A 27,764-nucleotide genomic window follows, 5' to 3' on the forward strand; every position below is an offset into this window, starting at 1 on the left:
TAAGTTAATTGCTTGGTAGCGTTGAAGTAAATATTGTAGCGCCATCTAGAGAGTAAATCTAATTCTTCAATTACGGCTTTTATTCGTTTTGTTAGTGCGCCCCGCTTTACCCCCAAATAAAGGTAAAATATTGTAGGGTTGCCACTTTATATAACATTCGTTCCTTATTTCGAGTGATGCTTGTTTGAGTTGGGACTCAGTAGTTATAACGGTACAAATCGGGTTTCGATATCCACGAGGGAAAGAACACGGATATTCCCTTGTGTAGCTTTGTGCTTAATGTTAAACAAAAGAAAAAGTGGCAAGCCCGAGAACTCATAACACTATATACTGGGTTTCGATACCTGCGGTTAAATACAATAACACAGATCTTATTGTGTGAGTTTATGATTAATGGCAAAGACACAAACTTGGTGATTAACAACCGAAGTTAGATATCAAAACCTCAGTAATAAACGTTTGGTACGAAACCTAAGTTACACAAGTGTTTGATCTTGAATGTACATGGCTAAATAGAAGATTTTTTCAAGATAAAATCCACGTGAGTTTTAATGACCCACTCAAGTGTGGTTTTAATGTTGTTCTAGTTTTGGTGGTTCAGATTATTCAGGAAAATTTTCTCGTTTTTTTTTTTTTTTTAAATAATATAATTAGCTCAAGATGCCAGTTAGGATTTGTAAAGCTTTATTATGACGCAGTATGTTCCTTTAGTTTCTTTTAGATTGGCAGAGTGATGAATTTATTGTTTGTCTATGGCAAAGCTTCTGAGGTCGTCGGCTGCCAATTTTGAGCTGACAACAACGGGCTGAAGCAATCAACCCACAGCAGGCACCGAAAACTCTTGAGTTGTTTTTACCAACGATTAATGAGATTTATCGCAGCATTATAAAACCCATATGCTTAAAGAAAAAAGCATGTTCTATCCCTTAACCCATAAAATGCGGGTTTAGCGCCCTAACTATCAGCTTGTTTGTTTTGAATTTCGCACAAAGCTACTCGAGGGCTATCTGTGCTAGCCGTCCCTAATTTAGCAGTGTAAGACTAAAGGGAAGGCAACTAGGCATCATCACCCACCGCCAACTCTTGGGCTACTCTCTTACCAATGAATAGTGGGACTGACCATCACATTATAACGCCCTCACGGCTGAAGGGGCGAGCATGTTTGGTGCGACCGGAATTCGAACCCGCGACCCTTGGATTACGAGTCGAACGCCTTAACACACTTGGCCATGCCGGGCTCCTAACTATCAGCCTTTGCCAGACCGGAAGGTCATTAGTATTAACAGTTTAAACCACTGTACCTTTTGAAACATCATTTTGTAGCTTTAAAGATGGTTTCAGCATAATAGGTAATTGCAGCTTTAAAGATGGTTTCAGTATAATAGGTAGTTGTAGCTTTAAAATTTTCGGTAGAATAAGTAATTGTTGTTGTTAGCTCAATCCTACAACTACATTATGTATATATATTAACTTCAAACCTACAAATATATTATGTATGTATATATATTAACCTCAAACCTACAGATATATTACAAATGTTAGTTTGAAATCTAGAGATATGTTATAGCTGTTAGCTTAAATTCTACAGTTTTGCTATAGTTGTGAGTTTTAGATGTCTTATCTTTTTAGTACATTGAGTTTTCAGCTGTATTTTCTGTCTGAAAATGTAATGTTTTTTTTCATAGGCTACTTTACAAAATTATATTACATGGCAGGTGTTTCACTCTTAAGTTGTAGTAAAGGTGTGTTACGTGACAAGTTTCACACTTACTTGACAAATGAAATGAATAATATATAATTATCGGTAAGTGGCGGATAAGTCACATTATCTATATTCATTTTGAAAACAACAAAAACAAAACAACAACACATTATAGCATCTATGTGTGAAATAATTATATTGAAAATTTATCGAAATAATTCATATAATTTCAAACATTTGAATAATTGAACACTATACACAATACTGTATATAATTTTGATTTGATAGATAACAAGGGAGAAATCTAGAAAGTAATTTTGTTGTCCAACTACACAGCTTGACATATGTTCTACTTAACAAAATATTGTTACCAAACATGTGTATATTAACTCATATAAATTAACATAGGTGTTGCTCTAAGTTGCCACACGTGAAGCGATATCAATAACAATAAAAAAGTAATAACTTGAACGTGCAAAATAATTAACACCAGTCATTGGTCAAACATAGAAATAAAGAAGTTTCGTGGCTTCTAAAGATAAGCAAAGGCAGAAAAATGAATTTAGTAAACAAACAGCTTACAATATTAGTGTACATCAATCACTGGTAAAACTATGTTGATTATAAAACTCTGCAGTTTTCTTCTAATGACGTAGTTCCATGTGTGAAAGTCACAAATTAATTTCTAAGACAGCGAGAGCCAAATACATCGATAATTATTAACACAAGATACGGTACTGCTTAAAACTCTGGAATTATAATCTTCTCTCGAACAGTGGATGAAATGCAAAAATACAAACAAATACACACACAGTTTTGTCATTTACTTTAATATACAATTGAATGTAATATGTTTATAATTTGTTTCACTTCGATCCCGTTGAAACATTAATTATAGCTTCCGTGAGATGGCGCAACTGTTGATATACAATTCTTCATATCGTATAAACAAGTTTACAATAAATGTATGCAGGAATTTTATCCTCTTGTTTCTTAACCTCTCAATTGCATCTTTTTTATGCATCGAAGTCGCGTTAGCTTCTGAAAAATAAAAGAAGAAAGCAAATAAATGCTAGTTAACAAACGTTGTGAATATTTTTTGTGGTATTTAAAGAAATGCTATCATATTTTCATTTTTAAAACTTATAACCCTAATGACACATTTTTATACATTATGTATTGGATTAGACCTGGTATATGTATACCTTTGCAATTAGTTTATCTCTAACACGTACTTATCTTCGTATTAAACCGATCAAGATACAATTCGGACGAAACGCAAAGGCTTAATTAATAAACCTTGAGAGTTTTAACGAACAAAATGGATTAAAACGAACCAAGGGTATTTTTGCTACAAAGAAAGAGAGCTTGGTTGAATAATGTTACAAATGAGCATTAAATTTATGATAACACCGTGTTAGGGTTAAACCAATGCAACAATTTTATGTGTTACATGATATATTGATTTAGTGCAAACACATTTGTGTATTTGTAACTTATTTAGTTAACTTTATCTGTATGCGTAGATGAACACATTTTAGGGTTAAACCAATATAAATATTTAAATCGATGTGACCTGTTGACTTAACTCTAAGACGTCTTTATTTATCTAACTTATTGGTTTAGCATAGATATACTTTTATACATGTGTATTCATAGAAACCATAAATCCTATAATTTAAAAATAACCATTTTATATTCACTATAATAAGGATCCTGGCACTGCACACGTATTTTTCATTTTATTTTGAAAACATATTCATATATATAAACTTATAACTAAAGACGTGCTCTATTTTTTCTTTTCTGATTGTAAGATTAATTATGCATGAGCATGAAGAAAGGAAATTGCTAATTTCTGAACACGCGATAAAGGGTTTTAAATCTTGACCGCTATAGACTGGACCGAAAAAACAAAACACTGTGGCGACAGATATTGATGGTGGCTGATTATCTTGCCCTGTTCAGAACTTCAAAATTATGGATGGTTATTTAAATTCTAGGAGATTTTAGCCCCGTTCGTAATAATGTGTTCATTGAACTTGGAAATTGAACTTCTAGTATCATGTGAGTGCATGAAGATAGTTACTGAAAGAAATTATCTGAACAAAGACACCTCCCAATTTTATTGTTATTGTTGTGTGGACTCACACTAATAGACACCGGGTTTCGATATCCGTGGTTGCAAGAGTACAGATAGCCCATTGTGTAGCTTTGTGCTTAATTACAAACAATCAAGGTCCGGTGTGGACAGGTGGTTAAGGCACTCGACTCGTAATTTCAGGGTAGCGGGTTCGAATCCCGGTCACATCAAACATGCTTGCCCTTTCAGCGGTGGGAACGTTATAATGTGAGGGTCAGTCCCAATATTCGTTGGTAAAAAAGTAGCCCAAGAGTTGACGGTGGGTGGTGATGACTTGCTGCCTTCTCTCTAGTCTTATGCTGCAAAATTAGGCACGGCTAGCGCAGATAGCCTTTGTGTAGCTTTGCGCGAAATTAAAAAAACAACAACAAAAAAAAAAACAAAATGATTCTATGCTGTTTTAAGAGTTTTTTTCTCTTGGCGTGACTTATCACGTGTGATATGCTAATATGTATGTCTGACGTCATCATATCTTAAACAACTGCTATTGTTAACACAGCTACCGCGGGAAATTCTAGCATGTCATGAAAGGTGATGAAAATAAAGAGGGGGAAAAGTCATGTTACGAATTTGTATTTTTCAAACTCTGTGATCTAAAAGCTACGTTGTAGTGTACAAATAAGAATAAAATAAATGATGGTGTGTTATTGATTGTGACGTAAAAATCAGATTTGTAACATAGTTAATAATGATTACGATTAATTTGGTTCACACCCTAATGGCTGTTGTTCATGAAAACTAATGGTATATATGTCACAACTATGTTGGTCGTATCCCAGATGGCCTGATAAGCCCCTGATATTGACCGAAAGGCCTCGTTGACACTGAATATGGCAGGGATAATGTGAACGATATAATTTAACATGTTTTCCTTTGCTCTTGCCCGGAATGGATAAGTGGTTAAGGCACTCGACTCGTGATATGAAGGTCGCGGGTTCGAATCCCCGTCACACCAAACATGCTCGCCCTTTTAGCCGTGGGTGCGTTATAATGTGACGGTCAACCCCACTCTTCGTTGGTAAAAGAGTAGCCCAAGAGTGGGCGGTGGTGGGTGGTGATGACTAGCTGTCTTCTCTCTAGTCTTACACTGTTAAATTAGGGAGGGCTAATGCAAATAACCCTCGAGTAGTTTTGCGCGAAATCCAAAACAAATCTTTGCTCTTAATAATGGGTTCTTAATTTAAGTGTTCAGGAAATGATTAGGCACAATCACGACGAACATGGACAACAAACAGTGAGAGTTACGTGTTGTTGTTTTAATGTCTGACATTAGAACATGGACATTAAACAGTGAGAGTTACGTGTTGTTGTTTTAATGTCTGACATTAGAACATGGACATCAAACAGTGAGAGTTACGTGTTGTTGTTTTAATGCCTGACATTAGAACATGGACATCAGACAGTGAGAGTCACGTGTTGTTGTTTTAATGCCTGACATCAGAATATCGAATATTAATACTTTTTAATATCACTCATTTTTTATTAGTATAATTTTATCATAAAGAAAGGTTTGCTTTTTGAGCTATATATATTTGTATTTGGGACTAACTGAAGCTTGGAAGCTTGCTGAACCTTATAAGATATTATTGTGATTATAGCTGAAAATGTCGTTAACAGAGGAGGCACGTAACTGATGAAACAATGCATTCTACTATTCTACGAAACGTAAAAAGGCTGTATCTGTACTTATTATAAGGTTGATTTTTAGTCATAAGTTAAAACTTATCGCGACCTAGTAAATATGCTACTATATCCTCGATATTATTTACTGAACCTGTTGTTGTGTGAGTACAGAGGTTTAATTTTACTTTTTATTGCTAGGATAGAGCTATGTAACTTCCACCATTCTCAAAGGATCAGCAGTGGGTTTTGGAGCTTATAACACTAAAAATCGGTTTCAATATGTATTATGTAGCTTCATGCTTAACAAAGACAAACTATTAGAAAGGTTTTTTTTCTTAATTTATTTTTGTCAAACTTTACACAGTCCAGTAAAATGAGGAACTGTTTTCGTTATTTTTGTAATTAATTAAAATAAGACAAGAACTTACTCCGGAACACACTTATTACATAATCTTCTTTTGAGAATTTTAAATTCAAAGAGTTAATTGAATTTCCTTTAGGATAATTTGACTTAAAAAAAACAACACTATGCTCGTGACTTCACTCACCCAAGAATAGGATCACATCAATCACGCGATGTTCCTTATTGTTCTCAAGAGTACATAGGAAGTCATTGAATATAACGCCCATCCACCTTCCTTTTCTTTTCACCTACTATATGGTAATTAATATAGAGTTTCTGGTGGTATATGTCCTCTCTCGTACCCCCTTAGTATGGGAAACTAATAGAAACAGCGGTGACGTCTCACGGTGGAACAAGCGTGGCCTTTTAGGGAGGAAACGTTGGGTTTTTCATAGCTGACATTACAATTAACACTTTTAACCCAACAAAAGGTTGCTTAGCCGTGACGGAGAAGAGATCACGTGACTGAAAACCCCAGGAACTACAGTAATTACATTGTACAAACAACACGACGGTTGTTTAACCTTATACATTCTCTTCGCTTTTCGTTTTTCTCAGTAAAACCAATTTCAAAGGTTCAAATACCAGCTTCCGTTTCTATAAACCTGCGGTAGCGGATGTTGCAAGAAACTGTTCAACGTTTTCTGGCTTTGTTTGACACGGGGTCACGGGGTTAGTTGGTAGACTGTAGGCGAATATCTTAAGGTCTCTGCCCTTCTGCCCTCATTTGATGTTGATTGACGCTTTGTTTACAGACTCAGTTGGTACTTGTAGCTTGCTTGGGTATTTAAGGGCAAAGCCCACATTTGGGGTTAATCATCTGTTGGCAGGGTAGACAGTACAGTGTTAGTGGAATCTGGAAGTTTATCTTCTTTTGGTATAATATAAAATATAATGTTGAATAATATTTTCTTTTTCAGGTAGTTCTTTTAACTTGTCCATTCGCTCAGTGAATCTTCAATAAATAAATCTAATTTATCTGTTGCAGAAACCGAGCTTATTTTAGCAAGGAATGAACTATAATGGTCGTATTTACTCTTGTTCTCGGGTTCGTGCATATATCTGTCTGTCTGTGTATCTCAAAAACTTATAAATCAACGGACGCGAACATTTTGTAAATGACCTATAGTTGGTATGTAAAGGACTTCCTCAGAGTTTGTTTAAATTAGATTGCGAATCCAGATTTGGTATCACTTTGAATAAGTGTGTAAAGAGTGATCAGGTTTGTACCACATTTCATGGGCACATCAAGGTTGAGACTCCTCATCACAGAACAAAACATTGTCTGGATCGTTGATCATTCTGGTTCAAAGAAGAATTTCTTGAGTTTTTGAAGATGAAATTCGACATTGTCCAAACTTAAACGCATGGAGTCTCTAAAAACAACACAGTAATAATGATAAAGGTAATAATGCGATTATGTATGACTGTTTATTTTGGAACTATTCAACGCACACCCTGCATGTTCTAGTTGTTTTACAATAAATAGGTTTATTTGTGGCCCAAGTAGAGCTATTAGTCTGATTTTGTTTCTGAACTGGTAGAAGGGAAAGGAATATCAACTGTCCCCTCCCACTTCATCTGTCATCGGGTCTACAATCTGGTGAGCTTTTATCTAATTGATATTGAATACAGCCTAACGTACTGTTAAGTTTTTTAACTGCTTACGTGCGCGTATATAGGTTATGTGTAGGTAAATGAATTTTACTGCACATCTCACGAAGTTTACTTACCTCTACTTTGTTAATTCAGCTCATATCACCTTGGATGACGGGATCATCTTTCACAGTACGGTTGCTTCTTGGCTGTATACAGCAACGTAAGAGTATTGTGGCCTTGCCTGTAACAACAGCATGTATAAAAATATATTCAGTGATACGCTAAAGTCAGCTGTGGTTCAATTAATAGTCTATTATAATCATCATAGGCAGCAACACATTTTGAACTTGGAGGGGGTCCACTGAATTCTAATCTGAAAAACAACATTTCATTATTGGTGTACACAAGTATACATTCCCCACTCATGGGGACACTTCGTTACGATGTCAAAATGGTGGAACGTTCCTCCAGTGTTCCAAGTGTCACCATCGTCTATTATTAACATATAGAGTACTCCGTCATAACGTATAAACAGAAGTCCACAACGGCTATCTAGAATTACAAATTCCTTTGTGTTTCTACTCAGTTAGGTAGAGCAACCAAGAATAAAATTAAAGATAACCGACACTGAGGAACTTGCTTGACTCATAACGTTAGCATTTTATTATATTTATCAAAATTCAATCACATTATAGAACTTTCCCCTTTTATATTTGAAAAAGGCCATTGGTCACCTGAAACTATAGAAGAACAGTAAACTTTGGATTATTTATAAAACTACAATTTTTAACCAAAGTTATTTATATCGTCAAAGAACGTATTTTGATACAGATTTCGATCGTATTTGTTCTAACCGTTATCATTTGTAACATGCCGTGCTTTGGAACAATAAATAATTGTGGAGTAGAATTTATGGTAATTTTGTTAACTAAATGTGACAAGATATATAAATAAACCAATTAAATTTAATATTAATTAATTACTAAACGATTAGCCTCTCTGTGCTTTGTTTATGGGTCAAGTGGTACTAGCGGATAGACCTAGAAATTCTGGAAAAAATAAAAAAGCTGTAAAGCATTGTTTTTTTAGACTATAAAACACTACAACAACACTTTAGAATTTTTTTTACAGAGGAAAATACTTGAACAAAGCTTCAGAGTTTTGTTAGAGTATAAAACGTTTCAACATTACTTTATAATTTTCTTACAGTAGAAAACACTTGAACAATCCTTTATAGTTTTCTTACAGTAAAAAACACTTTAACAATGCTTTAGAGTTTTCTTACAGTAGAAAACGCCTTAACAATGCTTTAGAGGTTTATTACAGTATAAAACACTTTTACAATGCTTTTTTAGTTTTGTTAAAGTATGAAACACGTGAACAATGCTTCAGAGTTTTCTTAGAGTACAAAACACTTCAACAATACTTTAGAATCTTCTTACAGTAGAAAACACTTTAACAATGCTTTAGAGTTTTCTTACAGTATAAAACACTTCAACAATGTTTTATAGTTTTCTAACAGTATAAAACTCTTTTACAATACTTTTTAGTTTTGTTAAAGTGTGAAACACGTGAACAATGCTTTAAAGTTTTCTTAGAGTATAAAACATTTTAACAATACTTTTAGAGTATTCTTACAGTATAAAACACTTGAACAATGCTTTAATCACCACTTTATAATTTTAAATAACACTTATGTTGTTGAATATTATTTCTTTTAACCCAGAAATTGTGATAATGTGATTTTGTTTTAGCGCAAAGATATACAATAACCTAAATTTGTTCTATTTAATGTAAGAACTGAACCCTGTATTTAAGCGTTATTCAAAGCTAGGTTTACGTTGAAGATCAGAGTGTAAGAAACTTGATGATTCACGTGGTATTCGCTGTTTATTAAAATCATAATAAGTCCAGCAGGTAAGAACAGTAAAATAAACCATTGAGATCTGGTGTACCATCTCACGTTTATCTTCAGATGTTTTGATAACAGAGAAAAAGCTAAAAATCAGATGACAAGTGAGAACTCTACCCACGCGGTAATAACGCATAGCGCTGGTATTTATAAGTAGGCGGGTTATACTTGGTTGAGAAACTTGACCAGCAACATTAGTAGGCAAACGCGCTTGAGGAAAGTGTGAAAATTATTTTTTGTTTGCTTTTGAATTTCGCACAAAGCTACAGCTACACTAGGGCTATCTGCGCTAGCCGTCCCTAATTTAGCAGTGTAAGACTAGAGGGAAAGCAGTTACTCATCACCACCCACCACCAATTCCTGAGCTACTCTTTTACGAACGAATAGTGGGATTGACAGTCACATTATAACGCCCCCACATCTGAAAAGGCGAGCATGTTTTGGTGTGACGGGGATTCGAACCCGAGACTTTCGGATTACGAGTCGAGTACCTTAATCAACTGACCGAATTTGAAAAGGAAATTCATTAGTTTTCCACAGAAATTTTTATTTCTTATTACATTTGTTTCTGTTTTCACACTAAATCTACACCAGGGTGGGTTTTAAGATCGTGTGTGCATATAGGAGAGACAGTTGTCTCCTCAGAATATTGCTTTATTCCACCACTGATCTTGAACTGTTCCGTTAGTAAAAATATGTTTTTCTGTTTTGTAGTATACGTACTTGTTGATTAATTCCAGTGTATTTGCTTCTTTAAACAAAAAACGAAATTTCTGTAATAAATAAAACCAATTTAAAGAAGTTTCAATAAGGTGCGTTACACTGACATTCGCAATGTATCTTCTCTACTGAAAATCTTTTATTTTAAGCCTTACACCAGAGATCGCAAAGTGTCAATAAATCATACAAAACTTAGTCCAGAAAGAACTGTTAAACACTTTCTGAACATTACCTAATTTTGATCTTTAAAATTGAGCTAGCAAAAATAAAAAAATGAAATCTTCTTGTTGAAAGTTGTCTGATTAAAATAAAATGGTAAAAGTTGTTTCTACTCACGTGAAGAGAACGTGATGAACCAACATTAATTGTTTGGTTTGATTAAATAAACATTATCGCTTTATTTTATTTTTTAGAGCTCGTCAGCCAACTACAGATTTGAAGAGACGGATTAAAGAAAAAAGCGGCGAGTTACAGAACCCATCTCCTACTTTTGGGTTGAATTACAGAACCCCTTTTCAGCTTGTGGATTACTCTAATCAAATTGTGGGATTTGACGGTCGCTTTTATAATACGAAGAACCCCAAAGTATGAAGCATGATTCGTTTATTTAACAGATATACCAGGGGAGGGGGGCGGATCCACAGTGCGTAATGTTAATCACCGGACTTTTAGTCTGGGGCTACTCTTTTACCAACAAATAGTGGGATTGACTGTGACATTATAACGCCCCCACGGTTGAAAGGGTGAGCATGTTTGGTGTGACGGGGATTCGAACCCACGATCCTTAGATTATGAGTCAAGTGCCTTAACCACCTGGTCATGCGTAGCCTTGTGAAAATGAAAAGAGTGGAATCTGTATCATGCATTACTGTATAAAGATGCCACACGTCAACCAAATCTATTGAAACCTGGTTTCTAGAGCACTGTGTAGGTTTGTGCTTAACTACAAACAAACAAACTCTCTATACATTAGTTCAAGTCTACAGTCTTCAGATGTGAGTTTTAACCTCATATTAGCACTGTTCGAGTAGTTTATTTCTTGCATTTCGTGCCAAACTACACGAGTGCTATTTGCACTAGCTGTCCTTAAGTTAACAGTGAAAGATTTGAAAGAAAGTAGCTAGTCAACACCCCCTATTGTCAACTCTTGGACTACTTTTTTACCAGAGAATAATGGGATTGACTGTCACATTATAACTGTTGCATTACGTCACCTTCACATCTGAAAGGGCGATCATATTCGGTGACAGGATTCTATACCGCAACCAACAGATGACAAACAGAGTGCCCTAACCATGGACCTTTCCAATCGAATAAACAGTTGTTTTTGTTTTTTTTTACATTTTTAAAGAAACAGGAATGAAAAATAGCACTGTGCAGTGGTTAGTGTTAATGTCCCTATCTGCTAACTTTTAACGCAAGAAGGCTTCAAACATAGCATTTGTGTTTCAGTCCATGATGGTTATTCAAAATAAATATAGCTAAATTAATAGTCTTTGCATTCTTTATTTGTTTGAAAGTCACTTAACTGTGTCATTTGGATACAGACGACAGGGTGAACTTATCTCGACTTCCTGTTCATTAGAAAAGTCATGCTAGGCCTAACCACATCAAAATACGTACAGAAGTCGTCCATATTGCAGTACTGTAGAAGTTATACTGTTAGATATTGCTTTGAGATTGAAAGACTAGGGCTGTGACCTAACGAGTTGCTTTGTTGATCGCCATTGTCCTAAAGTTGTGAATGTACGTTTTAACTGGATATAATTACCATACTTTGTATAAAGGTTCACACCATATTAGATACGGAACGATAATAGTTCAGCACCATATTTGGCACGGAACAAAAATTAGTTCACACTATATTATGAAACAATACTATTAACTCGACTGACTTTAAGCTTATGCAAACAATTGTATTCATTTGTATTTCGCTGTCCTTACTTCTAAATTATTATTCACTCTCACATACGGCTATTTCTCTAGGACTAGTTTCACAACTTCGTTCAGTAACCATGTGAGATGGTTAAAGTCTGTATAGAATACTACCGTATCATTAACTGATTAAAAACCAAAAAGAACTTATAGGCATTGTTTAGTAGGGTGCACAGAACAAAACGAAGATACTGTGTAGAAAAAGTGGAATATTTCACCACATATTTTGGGAAGGTGCAGCAGTTTTTTTGTAGCAGAAGTTCTAAGAATGACTGGAGAAACTTGAGTGTGAAACAGGTCTTTGTCCACGGGTGTGGTCACGCAGGATGTTAACCTTTAAGTGACCGGCTTTTAAAACGATACAGACAAAGAACCAATTCGCTATTAGGCAGATTTTAAAAGGAATTGCAGGTGCCATACGTGCCTTCGACCTTAGAAATCTCCTGCGCTCGACACAGAGTCTGTACGAAGGTGTGTCATGATCTGACGTAATCCGCGAGAAATAAGTGTCGTTCAACTAGGTGAAATAATAAACAGGATTTTTAATCAGCCTTACCTAAAGAACAAACGTTTCAAGTTTTCATTCAAATAACAACAATAATCCCAGATTGTTACATTCAAACGTGGGTTAAAATACCTTCTTAGTTCAGGTAAGTTATGTGAGAGCGTTTAGCAAATAATCGCACAAACATATGCTAAATCAGAACTACAGTGACAAATATAGACATGCAGAAATTATACACAAAATATTACTTACAATACCCTTGAAAAAGGTTATACACAAAATATTACCTACAATACCCTTGAAAAAGGTATATATTAATATGCCCCTTTAAATAAAATATTAATTACAATACCCATCAAACAATGTATTACCTAAAACACTATTGAAAGATATATTACCTGAAATACTTTTGAAAAAACATATTACCTGAAATATCCCTTCAAACAATACGTTACTTAAAATACCTTTGAAACAAAGTAATAAATAAACTACCCTGTAAATAAAACATCACCACGTATCAAACCAATGAAACAAAGTATTATCTAAATGACCCTTGAATAAATATTTATTCTGAAATACACTTTTAAACAAAATATTATCTGAGATATCCTTGAAACCAAATATTACCTAAATACATTCGCTTTGTTTGTTAAGAACTGTTTAAGAAAACCTGTAACCAAATACATGAAATAAAAACGAGAGAATCAGACATTTTAACAAGGACATCTGGATCTCGAGTTTTCAAAGTCATTCTGAGCGTTCCATATGCTCTAACACAAAGAAACTGATCAAAGTAGAAGATTTGAATTTATGAGTGAAAGCTTGTTTGTTTGTTTTGGAATTTCTCACAAAGCTACTCGAGGGCTATCTGTGCTAGCCGTCCCTAATTTAGTAGTGTAAGACTAGAGGGAAGGCAGCTAGTCATCACCACCCACCGCCAACTCTTGGGCTACTCTTTTACCAACGAAAAGGGGGATTGACCGTCACATTATAACACCCCCACGGCTGGGAGGGCGAGCATGTTTGGCGCGACGCGGGCGCGAACCCCGGATTACGAGTCGCGCGCCTTACGCGCTTGGCCATGCCGGGCCATGAGTGAAAGCAAAGAAGATTTTGTAATAGTATATCAACCACACAACATCTACCGTGTGCAGAACCGAGAAAGCCTTTCGTACAATACCAGGACGCATCACGTCCCCTGGGATTCGACAAACACATTAATGTCAAGTTTCCATGAGCAAAAACTGACCTAAATTAAGTAAGTGAATTGTAATATTATCAACTGATTTTATTTTTAACATCGATTATTTATTATTATTTTATTTACGTTTTGCGAAGCCCAAGAGAGAGAAACGCATACAGAAATATGATCCAATATTTTGAAACTCGTAAAGTAAGAGGTTAGGCTTACGGTGGGAACTGCTACTAGTCTAGATCTATTACGCTTGGCATGACAATTGCAATAAGCAGGAGTAACTAATACTTTATAGTAAAGATACACAAAAAACAGGCCTAGCTTACTTTCACGGCAAATGTTTTTGATGCGGTGAGAACACTAAGCTACTGACAACAGTGCAAGCGTCTAGGATATCAACTTAATAGTCCTCACATTTCGGTTTAGCCTAGCATGGCCAGAAGGTTAAAGCATTAGATTCGTAATTTCAGGGTCGAAGGTTCGAATCTCTGTCACATCAGACGTATTCGTCCTTTCATCCGTGAAAGCATTATAGTGTTACGATCAGTCTCACTATTCGTTGATAAAAGAGTAGCCCAAGAGTTGGTGGTGGGTGGTATGACAAACTGCCTTCCCTCTAATTTTACGCTGCTAAATTAGGGACGGCTAGTGCAGATAGCCGTCGAGTAGCTTTGCATGAAACTCAAAATAAACCAAACCAATTCGATTAAGAAGCTCCGATGTGAATATTTGTAATGTAATTTTACAAACTAACACTTCACAAAACATAACTTTAGGAAGTTCTTTTGACCTATCAACATGTGGATGATTTTTAAGTGGAACTTTTATTTCCTCTTCTGACGTTTATGGCAAAGTAATAGACAAACATATATCACTGCTGGAGCAACGTATACCACCAGTAGACAAACATATATATATTTATGTTCAAAACTTTCTTTCCTTTTCTGGTAACAACACAAACAGATAAAACTTATATTCTATTCTGACAACTACAGTGCAAAAATGTACAAACCATTATACAGTCCTGTATGATTCTACACAAACAATAAAAACCTTTATATCTGAACAAAACAACAACAATGTGATCAAACATGCTGTTGTGAAATTAACTAATACGTAAATATTAACTCTGACGTCATCTTCTATAGTTAAAATTAAAGAAAAGTTAATTAGATGACATTATAACTAATCTCAAAATGTGAATAACAGTAGAGTGGCCCTAAAAACGTAATGTAATGTTAATGAAACTCGTCCTAACGCCTCTTTCCTTTCTGTATTGATGTAAAATGAACAAAGGTGTTACCGTCACAGATACGCATGTGTGGGATTTCCATCTCAGTAATTTCTAAATACACTATAAGTTTAGTAACTTAAAGGTCTCGAAATGTAATCTTGTAATTATTTTTGATCTATGAATTTGTTTCAAAATATTTCAGTTGAAACTATTTTAATGAGTAACGGTTCATATTGATGTATTCCCCAATGGCCGATCAACGTACATTTAATTATGGGGAATATAAGTTCGTTTATTTTTCTCAATACGGAGTCGATTCCAGCTGTGAGACCATATTCAGCAGCTTAAAGAGAACGCTACAATGAACACAATGTGGAATTATAGTTTCCAGTGGCACAGCGGAATGTCTGCGCACTTAACAGCGCTAGAATCCGGGTTTAGATACTTGTGGTTGACAGAATTCAGATAGCCTATTACGTTGCCTCCAGTGGCACACATGTTTACAGGTCAAATGATACACACATGTTTACAGGTCATATGATACACACATGTTTACAGGTCATATGATACACACATGTTTACAGGTCAAATGATACACACATGTTTACAGGTCAAATGATACACACATGTTTACAGGTCAAATGATACACACATGTTTACAGGTCAAATGATACACACATGTTTACAGTTTACTGTCACTTTTGTTTTCTTTTTCTGGTTCAACATAAACTGAGTTTGTGGTTCTGTTCGTACACTCCTCCTTCAAACTGTTTATTTTTAATGGGTGACCCTGTCTATCAGGTTGGGCTCCAGCAGTTAATAATGTTGGTTGTACGACCTCTTGCTCTGAGTTAAACGAACTTGCTGGTTTGGAAGACAAATGGCTTTTGAACGTCTAGACGTAAGAAGTTGCTTATACATGAATATGCCAAGTAGCTTTGTTAGCCTTTCGTGGAAGGATGCTGTTTGTATTATACAGAAGATTTATGTTTTGTAACTTATTATTAATAATATGACTTTCTATTTGCTATGCAACCTTACCCGTCTAAGCCGTCTTAGGATAAACACAGTTCCAATAGCAACCACGGTAACAGCAGTTACAAGGCTAAAAGTAAAAAGGATGGCTTGTGTAGTGCTAACTTTACGCAACAGTTTCTCTTCGACATGCTCCTTCCACGTGGTGTTGGTGCTCGGTTGAAATGGTGATAATTTTTCTTCCTCTACGGAGAAGGAACCATCTAGTGATAGGATGAAATGTGATTAAAATTATGGTGTCTCTTCTTCATTCAAAATAAATACGTTTCAATAATTTGTTTTCAGAAAAGCAAAACGAAACGGAAATACAGACTTGCTACTGAATTAACAGAAGCTAAAATCACAAATATAATAAAAACAAACAAGAACTATCTCTGGTTATTTCACGCAGATAGCCCTCGTGTAGCTTTGCGCGAAATTCAAAACAAACAGCTCTGGTTATTCATTAAATCGAAAAGATAAGACAACGCTTTTTTCAGATAATGAAGATATAGATGGCTAGGAATATAATTTTGTAAAGAAAACTAAGTTATTCTACGAGTGGAAGTTAAAACAGTATAAGGGGTCTCAAACACGACTGTTTTTGGAAAACGTTTCGTTTTATACATTGGAAGGACCTCAGTATGAGAACGAGACGACTCTCATGCAGAACGTTTCGATTTTCATCCTGAAGACTGCCTTAACATGAAGTCAAATAGACTAGAAACTGTCCATAACTATTTCCTCTTCATGCAAGCTTGTTTATGATATGCATTAACTTATTCTAAATTTTTTACAATAAAAACATATAACTTTTTAAATGTTAAAAACGTCTGAAATGTTGAGACAAAATTCCACTTAGCAGTACAAAATTGATCTAACGGAGAGACCAGAGAAAACTTGCAAATTAATGGAGAAAAGTTATTGAAGTCGTAGGTACAATGTGTGTATGTTTTTATTATAGCAAACCCACATCGGGCTATCTGTTGAGCCCACCGAGGGGGAATCGAACGCCTAATTTTAACGTTGTAAACCCGTATACTTACGACTCTACTAGCGGGGGTCGTAGGCACAATAAAGGAAGAATTATAATAAACTCTCTAGGGCTAAGAAACACATGTTCTGATGGACAATAAGAAGGTACTCGTGCATTGGAAAATTCATTTCCCAGTCATTGAGAAGGTACGACTTATGGACTATAAAAGATATCTTGGCCATCAAGGAGGTTAGACCATGGTTTTAAATTTTAAAATAGTTTTAGTGTAAAATATAAAAGTTTGCTAATCTGTTATTCGTATAAGCAGATCACGTTGGATTTCCTGCATGATTCAAACAGCTTTATGAAAAAAAAAAATTTATATAATTGAGGAGATGAGATCAGAGGGGTTTGTTTGTTTTTGAATTTCGTGCAAAGCTACACGAGAGCTATCTGCGCTAGCCGTCCCTAATTTAGCAGTGTAAGACTAGAGGGAAGAAGACAGCTAGTTATCATCACCCACCGTCAACTCTTGGACTACTCTTTTACTAACGAATAGTGGGATTGACCGTAAATTTATAACGCCCCCACAGCTGAAAAGACGAACATGTTTGATATGATGGGGATTCGAACCCGTGACCCCCGCATTAGAAGTCGAGTGCTGAAAGGATTGTATAAATATTCTGGTGCTTTGTATCTTTCATAATATACTAGCTGGATAGTAGTTAAAATTGTCACTTGTTTAAACATACTGTGTTTTACATTATGTGAAAAATAATTTGAATTAAATATTCCATGAAAACAGTAACATTTTAAGTAAGAAGTTTGTTACATTGATGAGTGTTAAGAAACAGTCTACCTACGTGTAGTTTTGTGTACAATTAACAACAAATATAAAACAGTCCACCTCCGTATAGTTTTGTGTACAATGAACATCAAATAAAAATAATCCATTTACGTGATGTTTTGTGTACAATGACACCAAATAAAAAACAATCCATTTACGTGTAGTTTTGTGTACAATTAAGACAAAGTTAAAAAACAGTCCACCTACGTGTAATTTTGTAAACAATTAACACCAACTAAAAAGCCCACCTACGTGTGGTTTTGTGTACAATGAGCACCAAATAAAAATACCAGTTCACTCACGTGTACTTTTGTGTGCAACTAACACCAAATTAAAAATCAGTCTACTTAAATGTAGTTTTGTGTACAGTTAACACTAAATAAAAACAGGCAATCTACGTGTAGTTTTGGGTACAATTAACACTAAACAAAAACAGTCAACCTACGTGTAGTTTTGTATACAATTAACACCAAATAAAAAGTTAACTTACATATACCTTTGTGTAGAATGAACGCCAAATAAAAAAAAGAGTCCACCTATGTGTAAATTTGTGCAAAATTAACACCAAAACAATAACTCGTAGTTTACCGAACGTCTAGAAACTTATTCTGTTATTTCTTAAGTAATAACTCCCCAGTGGATCAGCGGTATGTCTAGGAATTTAAAATACTAAAAACCGGGTTTCGATACCCGTGGTAAGCAGAGCATTGTGTAGCTTTGTGCTTAATTAAGAACAAACAAACAAATCATAAACATACACAGTCTCTCACCACAAGTTTCACAATCTGTTATTAAAAACATACACAGTCCTTCACCACAAGTTTCACAATCTGTTATTAAAATTATACACGGTCCCTCACTACAACTTTCGCAATCTGTTACTAAAAACATACACAGTCCTTCACCACAAGTTTCACAATCTGTTATTAAAATTATACACGGTCCCTCACTACAACTTTCGCAATCTGTTACTAAAAACATACACAGTCCTTCACCACAAGTTTCACAATCTGTTATTAAAATTAACACGGTCTCTCACTAGAACTTTCACAATCTGTGCCCCCAGTGGCACAGTGGTATGTCTGCGGACTTACACACTAAAAACCGGGTTTCGATACCCGTGGTGGGCAGAGCACAGATAGCCCATTGAGTAGCTTTGTGCTTAATTCTAAACAAAACAAAACAAAATTCACAATCTGTTACTAAAAACATACACAGTCCTTCTTCAACACAAGTTTCACAATCTGTTATTAAAATTATACACGGTCCCTCACTACAGCTTTCACAATCTGCTATTAAAACATGCATACTCTTTTACCATAAGTGGCTTCAAAACTGAACCGAAGACACGTGATAGCATAGAAAACTCTTACACTTTATTGAACTGTAATTACTGTCTAGTGAAAGAAATACGACTCTGAAGAGGACATCCTGTATCTGCACGTGTGACGTGCACTTATTTTAATGCACCCACTTGATGAAACCAGAGAAAACGAGTTGGAAAGAATCTCGAAGATTTGAACTAAACTTGTGTGACAGGTGAGAAAAAGAAAATAATTAAAAAGCAACGTCTGCTTAGCGACCCCGACCAGTTGAGATTTACTCTTAACTCTAATGTAAGTGATGCCTTGTCACTTTTCTGACGTTTTGCAAAACGCAAAGTTAGGAGCTATATTCTATTTACGCCGGCCAAAATAAAAGAAGAAGGCCAGGCGATTCCGACAATTGCAGTTTTAATGGATTGAAGAAGTGAGTGTTAAAGGGCCTGTTTACATTCTAGACTGACAGAGCTCGAAAATCAAAACTAGACTACTTAAAGATAAAAGTAAAGAAACACGAATCTTGAATAACAGGTTTCGTTTTTGGTAAAAGTAATTTTCTTCTGTGATTCACTGATTTAAAAAAAATCGAACACGGGTTTTAGCGTTGTACGTCTGTAAAATTACAACTGTCCCTCCAGGGGTTGCGATCTTTGAAATTTGAGGTGTAACAATTTTTTTGGAGTTAGGGGGTAAGTATTTTCGGAATTCAACATGTAACTATCTTATTTGGAGTCAGGGTGGACTCGATTTTCGAAATTCGACGTGTAACAACTTTTGGAGGTAGGGGGAACTTGGTTTTTGGAATTCAATATGTAACTACCTTATTTGGAGTCAGGGTGGACTCGATTTTCGAAATTCGACATGTAACAATGCACTGCGATTTCTTTTTTTTTTCTTATTTTGGAGTTGTAGCTTCCGCACTAATGTTTAGTCTTATTTACATAATGTTTAGTCTTATTTACATAATGTTTAGTCTTATTTACCTAATGTTTAGTCTTATTTACTTAATGTTTAGTCTTATTTACCTAATATTTTGTTTTATTTACCTAATGTTTAGTTTTGTTTACCTAATATTTAGTTTTATTTACCTAATGTTTAGTTTTATTTTCCTAATATTTAGCCTTATTTACTCAATCTTTAGTTTCATTTATCTAATGTTCAGTTTCATTTTTGATGTTTGAACGAAGGACGATTTTATTGACCTAACTTGAAACAACTAAAGCATTTGTTGAACTGTTCTTTTAAATAAATGTATTTGTTTTGTGGAGTCCGCCCTTTGGGAATTCGGATTTAGAACGCTAAAATTATGGGTTCGTTTCCCATCGGTGGACACAGCAGATAGTCCGATGTGGCTTTGCTATATGAAAAACACACGCACACTATTTTGTGGAAAGTTACACAAGGGCTATCTGCGCATAGTCTTCTCTAAATTTGAATTATAAAGACGACAGCTAGTCACCGGCACCCGCTGCCAACTCTTAAGATATTATTGTCTGATCATATATTGGAATTTGATGGTCACTCTAATTCTACAGCAAAAGGTCATTAACTACGAATCTTCATTCACAATTAACCACTAGGTTACACTTGACATACTTCGATTAAGAATATTGTTGCAGGAAATGAATGCAGTAGAAGGAAAACCTTAAGTTTTCTAGAAAATCATTCAGCTCGTCATATTTATGTTATGTAGTTGAGCTAGAGATATCTAAGTAACAGAGACGGTGGATATTATACAGGGAGAGAGCTTTAAAGAGTTCTTCTATTGGTAATATTTCTAATGAGCTCTTGTTAAAGTAATTTCGAATCATTCATCAGCATCTTAACCAGGTTTTAATGTTTCTAAATCAAGTCTCAAAGTTTCTTTATCAGATTTCAGTGCTTCTTCATGTGGTACCAATGTTTCTACACAAAGTTCCAAGATATATGCATCAAGTCCCAAAGAATCTTCATCTAGTCTCAGTGTTTCTGCATCACGTTTCATGGCATTTTCATCTGATCTCACTGTTTCTACGTGAAGTTGCAAAGTATCATCATGTGATCCCACTGTTTCTACATTAAGTTTCAAAATTTATGCATCAAGTCCAAAAGTATCTTCATCTGATTTTACTGTTTCTACATCAAGTCTCATGGTGTCTTCATCAGGTCTCAATCTTTATACATCAAATCCCAAGGTATTTTCATCTAATTCCACTGTTTTTACATTACGTTTCAAGGTATTTTCATCACGTCCCAATATTTCTATATGAAGTCTCAAAGTATTCGTGTAGATATGGCAAAGCAAATATTTTATGTGTTACTGGGTCCCCTAGTGGCTAAGTTAAAACCGAGTCCCCTGGTGGCTATATAAGTTATTTGATAAAGGTGAGAGAACTGTGCATATGAAATCAAGAATGATATTTATTTGATTAAAATATGATTCTTCAGTTCTTCTGAAGGTGTATTTAAATTATGATTATATGCAGTGTATTTACTGTATAATGAGCGACAAACATAATGTAACATAACAGAAATATTGTTTCATAGACATGTGACAAACACTGTTTAACATAACAGACGTTAAATAAGTCAGTGATAAACATTTTGTGAGATAACAGAAACATTCTTGTTACCAGTCTTGGTAACAAAAACCTGGTAGTTTGTAGCTTAAATAGTGTGTAGAATGAAGGAGTTGACGACAGGTTGTCGCTGGAATAAAAATACTAACGACTGGTTTTTTGTAGCTCAAACCACCAGATGAACAACTTCTTATGTGGAAGTCGTTAAGGAGATCGCAAATGGTTGTTTATAAAAATCTCATGTAACTTTGAGAAGTAACTAAGACGCTGCACAAGAAACTTGGATGAATGAATTTTGTAATCGGCGCGTTGAAGAAATCAGTTGACAACTTTAAAGTCTAAGAAAGGCGTAGCATATTTTACGCATGTTTGTTTGTTTCAGCATAAAGCCACATTGAGCTATGTGCGCTTTTTTTTTTTTACTGCGGGGAACTGAACCCCAGATAGGTAAGTAAACTTATCGCCGACTCACCAGAGAACTATATAAGCTCATAAAACACAGTCAGGGGTATTACGTCTTTCGATATGTGTATTTGTTTCAGAATTTCACGGAAAGCGACATAAGGAGCTAACTGAGCACAGACGTACAGATTTGAAACGATAAAAAAAGACAGCCAATCAACAGTACTACCCACTGTCTCCTGGGCTGCTCTTACCTGACTGTCACTCTTATAATGCGTCCATGGCAAAACAGCGTGGAATGTGTTGTGTTTTTTTTCTGACGCGAGCAGTGAACCCTCACAATATGTGTACGCTAATCACTTGGCAACGCACAACACATATATTTTAGAAAATAAACAAGTTAAAATTAAGACTTACCTTTGGAAATGTTCTTTGTAATTCCTGCTGTTTCAGAGAGAGCCAGCGGTAATGTGTTTAGAGAATTTTGAGAATTTACCAAATGGTACTTTTCTCTATTCTCGAGTATAGAAGATGTTATATCCGGACTTGAAAACTTCCAATACTGAGGTATAGTGATATTAAAGAGACGGCTTGTCCAATCCGTGGACTTATGGTGTGTTTTGTTTTGGAGTAGTACGCATTTGTGTTTAAAATCTTTATTGTGTGGCCCTTTATAGGTGTGGCAGGAATCACAGATTGTATCCCTTGTTGTCGTGCACGGGTGGGCTATATACAGTCCTCCCCCACACCGGGAACAGGGGTAACATCGTTCTTTGTAGGTGTGGTGGGGTAGGTATGACCCAGGTCGACAGGTGGAGCACTGCGTGTTTTTGTTTTTCGTACAGCGTTCGACCACAGCGTACCCTGGTGAGCAGCGAGAACATCCAGCGATAAGTTTATGCCTGTGGTGAGAGTGATGAAGGGCACGACTCCAGACCTCCTGTGGAAAAGAAATTAGTGAATAAATTAAACGTCGAAACAGGAACAGGAAAAATGAAAGCCCACGTTGTGACCAATCATATTTCAATGTAACATGCCGTTTCTGTCAACAGGATTTTTAGACGTTTGTTAATTGGCTCCTGAGGTTCGAGGGCCATTAAGAAAAATAAAAAAAAATGTGGAAATAAGAAAACAGCAAGAAAAAATAAGCAGATACTAAACATTAAAACATATATGTATGAAAATGCATATAATCATGGCCTGATCAACAAACGAATTCCAGTAGTTCCGGATTAAGTCTTTCCTTTCTTCTAATCTATTATATATATAAAAGAAATTATATAATAGTGATAAAAGCATAGTTTGTTTATAATTTATAGAAGTGTTCTATAAGAATCTTATTGAAGTCATCATATTCACACGCCAGTTTTTTGAGAAATACGATGTACCTTTCTCTGGAAAGACAAATATTCTCTTTAAAGTATCTTAATACGTAATGTATAATGAAGGTAGGGTAGAAGCAGATACCTTCTGTGCCCAGGACCACAAGAACTCTTAATCCACTCCTACGTATAAAGAATGGAACGATTTTATAACATATTGTCTGTTGGTTGAGTCGTTTAATTACCTATCTTTATAAAGAAGGTAAAATTTGGTGTGGGTATCTGGGTGTTAAGTACACTGTGGGAGTTGGATTGAGAGAATTCAACAGAGGTGTGGTGTCAGGTCATTAGACGTCCATAGCGAGATAAGCAGATAACAGAAACATCCAATTTTCGAACTTTGCTTTTCCCACAAAAGTCTACGGGCTATCGGTCAGTTTTGTGTAGTGAGTGTTTGTAGAAACACGTGAACAGATTGGATTATTTATAGCTTTTGTAGAGTGCTTAGTTCTGTTACACTTGTAGCGTCTCTCATAAACATTTTCACAACCTATCTCTTTTGTTCGTAGCCAGATGCAAATTTATAAAATTCCGGGGGGAAAGAAACGTGGAATTGTTTATGTCTGTAAAAATAAAGTTTGGAAAAAGGTGTCAACATAAAAAGCCAACAACACTTCAGGATAGTGAGTTATAAGGGTGTGGAAATAGCGTGTTTTATAAAACTATAACAGGGTAGAGAAACTCTATAGAAATTCAGAGCTAGCTAAAACTTTAGACTACTTAAAGAAAATAGACAGCTCACAAAAAAACTGGTTAATGTAAAGAGTAAAAACAATTAGATAGAGCTTGTGTGAACAGTGTAGAAACTGTAAAACTCTAAACAAAATAGTGAAGGATGACACTTTTAACTAAAACTACTGAGAACAAAATATAAAATGAGAACTGTGAAAAGATTTGTTTGAAAAACAAAAACCAGTAAAGAGTAAAACAAACAACAAAAAAATTAATTATGGTGTTTAGAAAATTTGATGAAAATATTACTTAAGAAATAGTTTGTTCAAAGTATTGGTAAAAACATTGTGGTGGAATAGAAGAAAAAGGAAAGTTTTAACTTTTTTTAATATTTACTTTTGACCATTGAAAATCTAGTCACGAAAACAATAAAATAAATTTTGAAATAAAAGGAAACTGAAGAGAGAGGAAAAAGTGGTTAAAGAAACAGAATCATGAATAATTTCATCATGGTGAAGAAAAAACAAACAACATGAAAGAAAAGGCCCCGGCATGGTCAGGTGGTTAAAGCACTCGAGTCATGATCTGAGGGTCGCGGGTTTGAATACTCGTCACACCAAACATGCTCGCCTTTTCAGCCATGGGGGGGCGTTATAATGTGATGGTCAATCCCACTATTCGTTGGTAAAAGAGTAGCCCAAGAGTAGGTGGTGAGTAATGATGACTAGCTGTCTTCCCTCTAGTATTACACTGCTAAATTAGGGATGGCTAGCGCAGACAGTTCTCTTGTAACTTTGTGCGAAATTCAAACCCTAAAAGAAAAACGACCAGGAAATGACACACTAGAGCAGATAAAGTACTGTTTCAAACCTGTCAAGTATCTGATGTGATATCACAAAGAATAATTTATCGTAAACAAAAATAGCAAAGAAATCATTGAAATGTTACATACAGTAGAGAAAGACGGGGAAAGTTTATTTTAAAAGAATGTTCCTGTGTGGAATGTGTGAAAAGACTGGTATTAAATGAGATTCAAGTTTGAGGTCAATTGATCAGAGAAAAGTAAAACAATAAAGGCGTAAAATGCTAAAGAACTAAATTGAACAAAGTTAGAAAAAGCTGATAAAATTGATACAATAAGTAAAACAAAACAAAGATTAGTGAATATAACTAAATAACTAACAGATGAGAATGAAAGTGACAAAGAACTGAGAAAAGAAAATTACTGTTACCGCAAATAGTTGGGTTAGTTTCAGAGAAAAACCCCGTGGGGTTATTTGCTGTATTCATCAAGAGGAATCGAACTTTTAATTATTATTATTAAATCCGTAGACATGCAGACGGAAATGAGAGGAAAAGTTGTTGAACTTGGAAAAGAATAAGACGACGGAGAGCAATTGATTCCTGGTGAAAATATATCTGATAAAAAATTGATTAACTAAAATAAATTGATAAAAAATAATTCATTAAACAGATTAATTAATTAATCAAAAGTTCTAATTTTGATTGGTGTAAATGTTGACGTTACATTTTAAAATAAATTATTCAGTTTGGCAGGGTCTTTACTAAACATTGATTACTCAGATTAACCCGACAAATGTATGACCGAATAAACATTTGACCAAAATATGACTGATTTATAAGTTACTAACAGAAACTAGTTTATGGTTTGTTTGTTTTTGTTTTTTTGGAATTTCTCACAAAGCTACTCGAGGGCTATCTGTGCTAGCCGTCCCTAATTTAGCAGTGTAAGACTAGAGGGAAGGCAGCTAGTCATCACCACCCACCGCCAACTCTTGGGCTACTCTTTTACCAACGAAAAGTGGGATTGACCGTCACATTATAACGCCCCCACGGCTGGGAGGGCGAGCATGTTTGGCGCGACTCGGGCGCGAACCCGCGACCCTCAGATTACGAGACGCACGACTTAACGCGCTAGGCCATGCCAGGCCCACTAGTTTATGGAGAACTGATTATTGGTCAGAAAACTGGTTGAACAGTTAAACCTAGTCAGTTAATACACAGATTAAGGTGTTCAGGATATCCTATATGTGAATATTTAAATATATTAATAGGTACATAAAAGTCCAGAAGAGGTGTCATTTGACAAACGTCCAGAAACGTTTACCCGCGAGTTATCTGACATAGTGAAATGTGAAATAAAAATAAAGCCCCATCTTTCTTCTTCGCTAGATAACAATTTATTAAAATATGTCGTACCACTGTTTATTTCTATGCACGAGAACGAGAGAAAGTGTAAACGTCGATTTTATACTCAATATTATCCTGTTTTCTTTTGTAAGAAACGCTTACAGTAGTTTCTACAGTTGTCCAAACTCCGGATGTAATCTCTTAAGCATTTTAGAAGGTACGCTAACTTTAAAGAAACGCAAACATTAAACAGACAAACAACACTAAACAGATGTACAACATTATAGACGTTCATTCAGAATGGATTACCTCCAGTGGCTCAGCGGGTCAGTCTGCAGGCTAACAGCACTAAAAATCAGGTTTCAATACCCAAGGTGGACAAAGCACAAACTGCTCACTGTGTAGTTTTGTCGTAAGAGCAATCAAGCAGACAAACAAATTAAAATGTATTATTTTGTTTGTCGGTATACAAAAAACCTGTCATTGCAAATATAGTTAGACTGAGGCAAATCAAATACAGATAAGTCACATAGAACCTATTATTACAAATACAGTTAAACTGAAACAAATTAGTACCAGATAAGTCACATGAAACCTGTTGTTACAAATACTGTTAGGCTGAGACAGATTAGTACCAGATAAGTCACATGAAACCTGGTACTGCAAATACAGTTAGACTGAGACAAATTACTACCAGATAAGTCATGTTGAATATTCTACGTCTTATCTTCTAATAACTTCATGAATAATTGAGACTTTTGATTTGTGTCTCCGCTTTCAAAATTTTAGTCTATCCAAATAAGAAAATTTTCTCCTCCAGATAACGTTGGATCCACACTGATTAATTTTGTTTACTTGTGACAATTCCCCAGTGGGTCAGAAAGGTAACTTTACTGACTTACAACGCTAAATTTCTGGGGTTCGATTTCTCTATTGACACAGCTGATAGCTGAATGTGGCTCTGACCGAAGACAAACAAACAAATATAGACATTTTATATGGTGGACAAACTCTGTTTACAAACATGTTTAATTTTATCTAAATACTATTCTCTTGTCGATATTTATTCGAAACTAAACTAATTAAACAACAATATAGAAACTTACCATGAAAAACGTTAAATGAACAAAAAATATCCAACAAATATTTTTATGTAGCATTCTAGAGGTTCTTCGGATTTGATCTGTCTATCATTTCATCCCAGTAACCTGTTGTTTTCGCAGTTAAATCGCTAATTATTCTGAATTGCCTAAACCGCCAGCCTGTGTGTGGTTTCTTTCTTCAATAGTCACACTAATGTTTGGTGTGCTTTGGTAGTGTGGGCGCTTTAAGACTCGCCCTTAACTGTGGGGTCATATTTTATCGTCTTCATCATTAAGGCTCGATTTTTCAAAGAAACGGCTGATACCCTAGTACCTCGTCAGCACGAACTCACTCGCGCCTGTGTGAGATTGCGCTTCTCGTTCCAA

The 27,764-nt window shown here is 35.3% G+C and overlaps 1 protein-coding gene across 3 annotated transcripts; it reads right to left on the minus strand.

Moving 5' to 3' along the window:
- Window positions 1-1,874: 1,874 nt before the first annotated feature.
- Window positions 1,875-27,764, minus strand: LOC143247220 (uncharacterized). 3 transcript variants are annotated; one of them, XM_076494927.1, is made up of 5 exons: window positions 27,402-27,760; window positions 22,508-23,030; window positions 16,013-16,209; window positions 6,017-7,711; window positions 1,875-2,743 (listed from the first exon to the last, which is right to left on the minus strand). In XM_076494927.1, the coding sequence occupies exons 1-4, from the start codon at window positions 27,453-27,455 to the stop codon at window positions 7,655-7,657; spliced, it is 831 nt and encodes a 276-aa protein (XP_076351042.1). In that variant the 5' UTR covers window positions 27,456-27,760; the 3' UTR covers window positions 1,875-2,743; window positions 6,017-7,654. The 3 variants fall into 3 exon arrangements, with proteins under 3 accessions (XP_076351042.1, XP_076351041.1, XP_076351043.1); XM_076494926.1 differs by having other exon boundaries at window positions 7,605-7,711; window positions 27,402-27,759; XM_076494928.1 differs by lacking the exon at window positions 16,013-16,209 and having other exon boundaries at window positions 7,605-7,711; window positions 27,402-27,764.

This window comes from Tachypleus tridentatus, chromosome 3 (assembly GCF_004210375.1).
Source record: "Tachypleus tridentatus isolate NWPU-2018 chromosome 3, ASM421037v1, whole genome shotgun sequence".
NCBI classification, from domain to species: Eukaryota; Metazoa; Arthropoda; class Merostomata; order Xiphosura; family Limulidae; genus Tachypleus; species Tachypleus tridentatus.

What these genes read in the sequence shown, in the direction of transcription:
- LOC143247220 (XM_076494927.1), bottom strand. Translation starts at nt 27,455, where the DNA reads ATGCTACATAAAAATATTTGTTGGATATTTTTTGTTCATTTAACGTTT. An exon ending in TTCATTTAACGTTTTTCATG is followed by an intron (nt 23,031 to 27,401) that starts GTAAGTTTCTAT and finishes TCTTTTCCACAG; the next exon opens with GAGGTCTGGAGTCGTGCCCT. An exon ending in TCCTAAGACGGCTTAGACGG is followed by an intron (nt 7,712 to 16,012) that starts GTAAGGTTGCAT and finishes CTGTTGTTACAG; the next exon opens with GCAAGGCCACAATACTCTTA.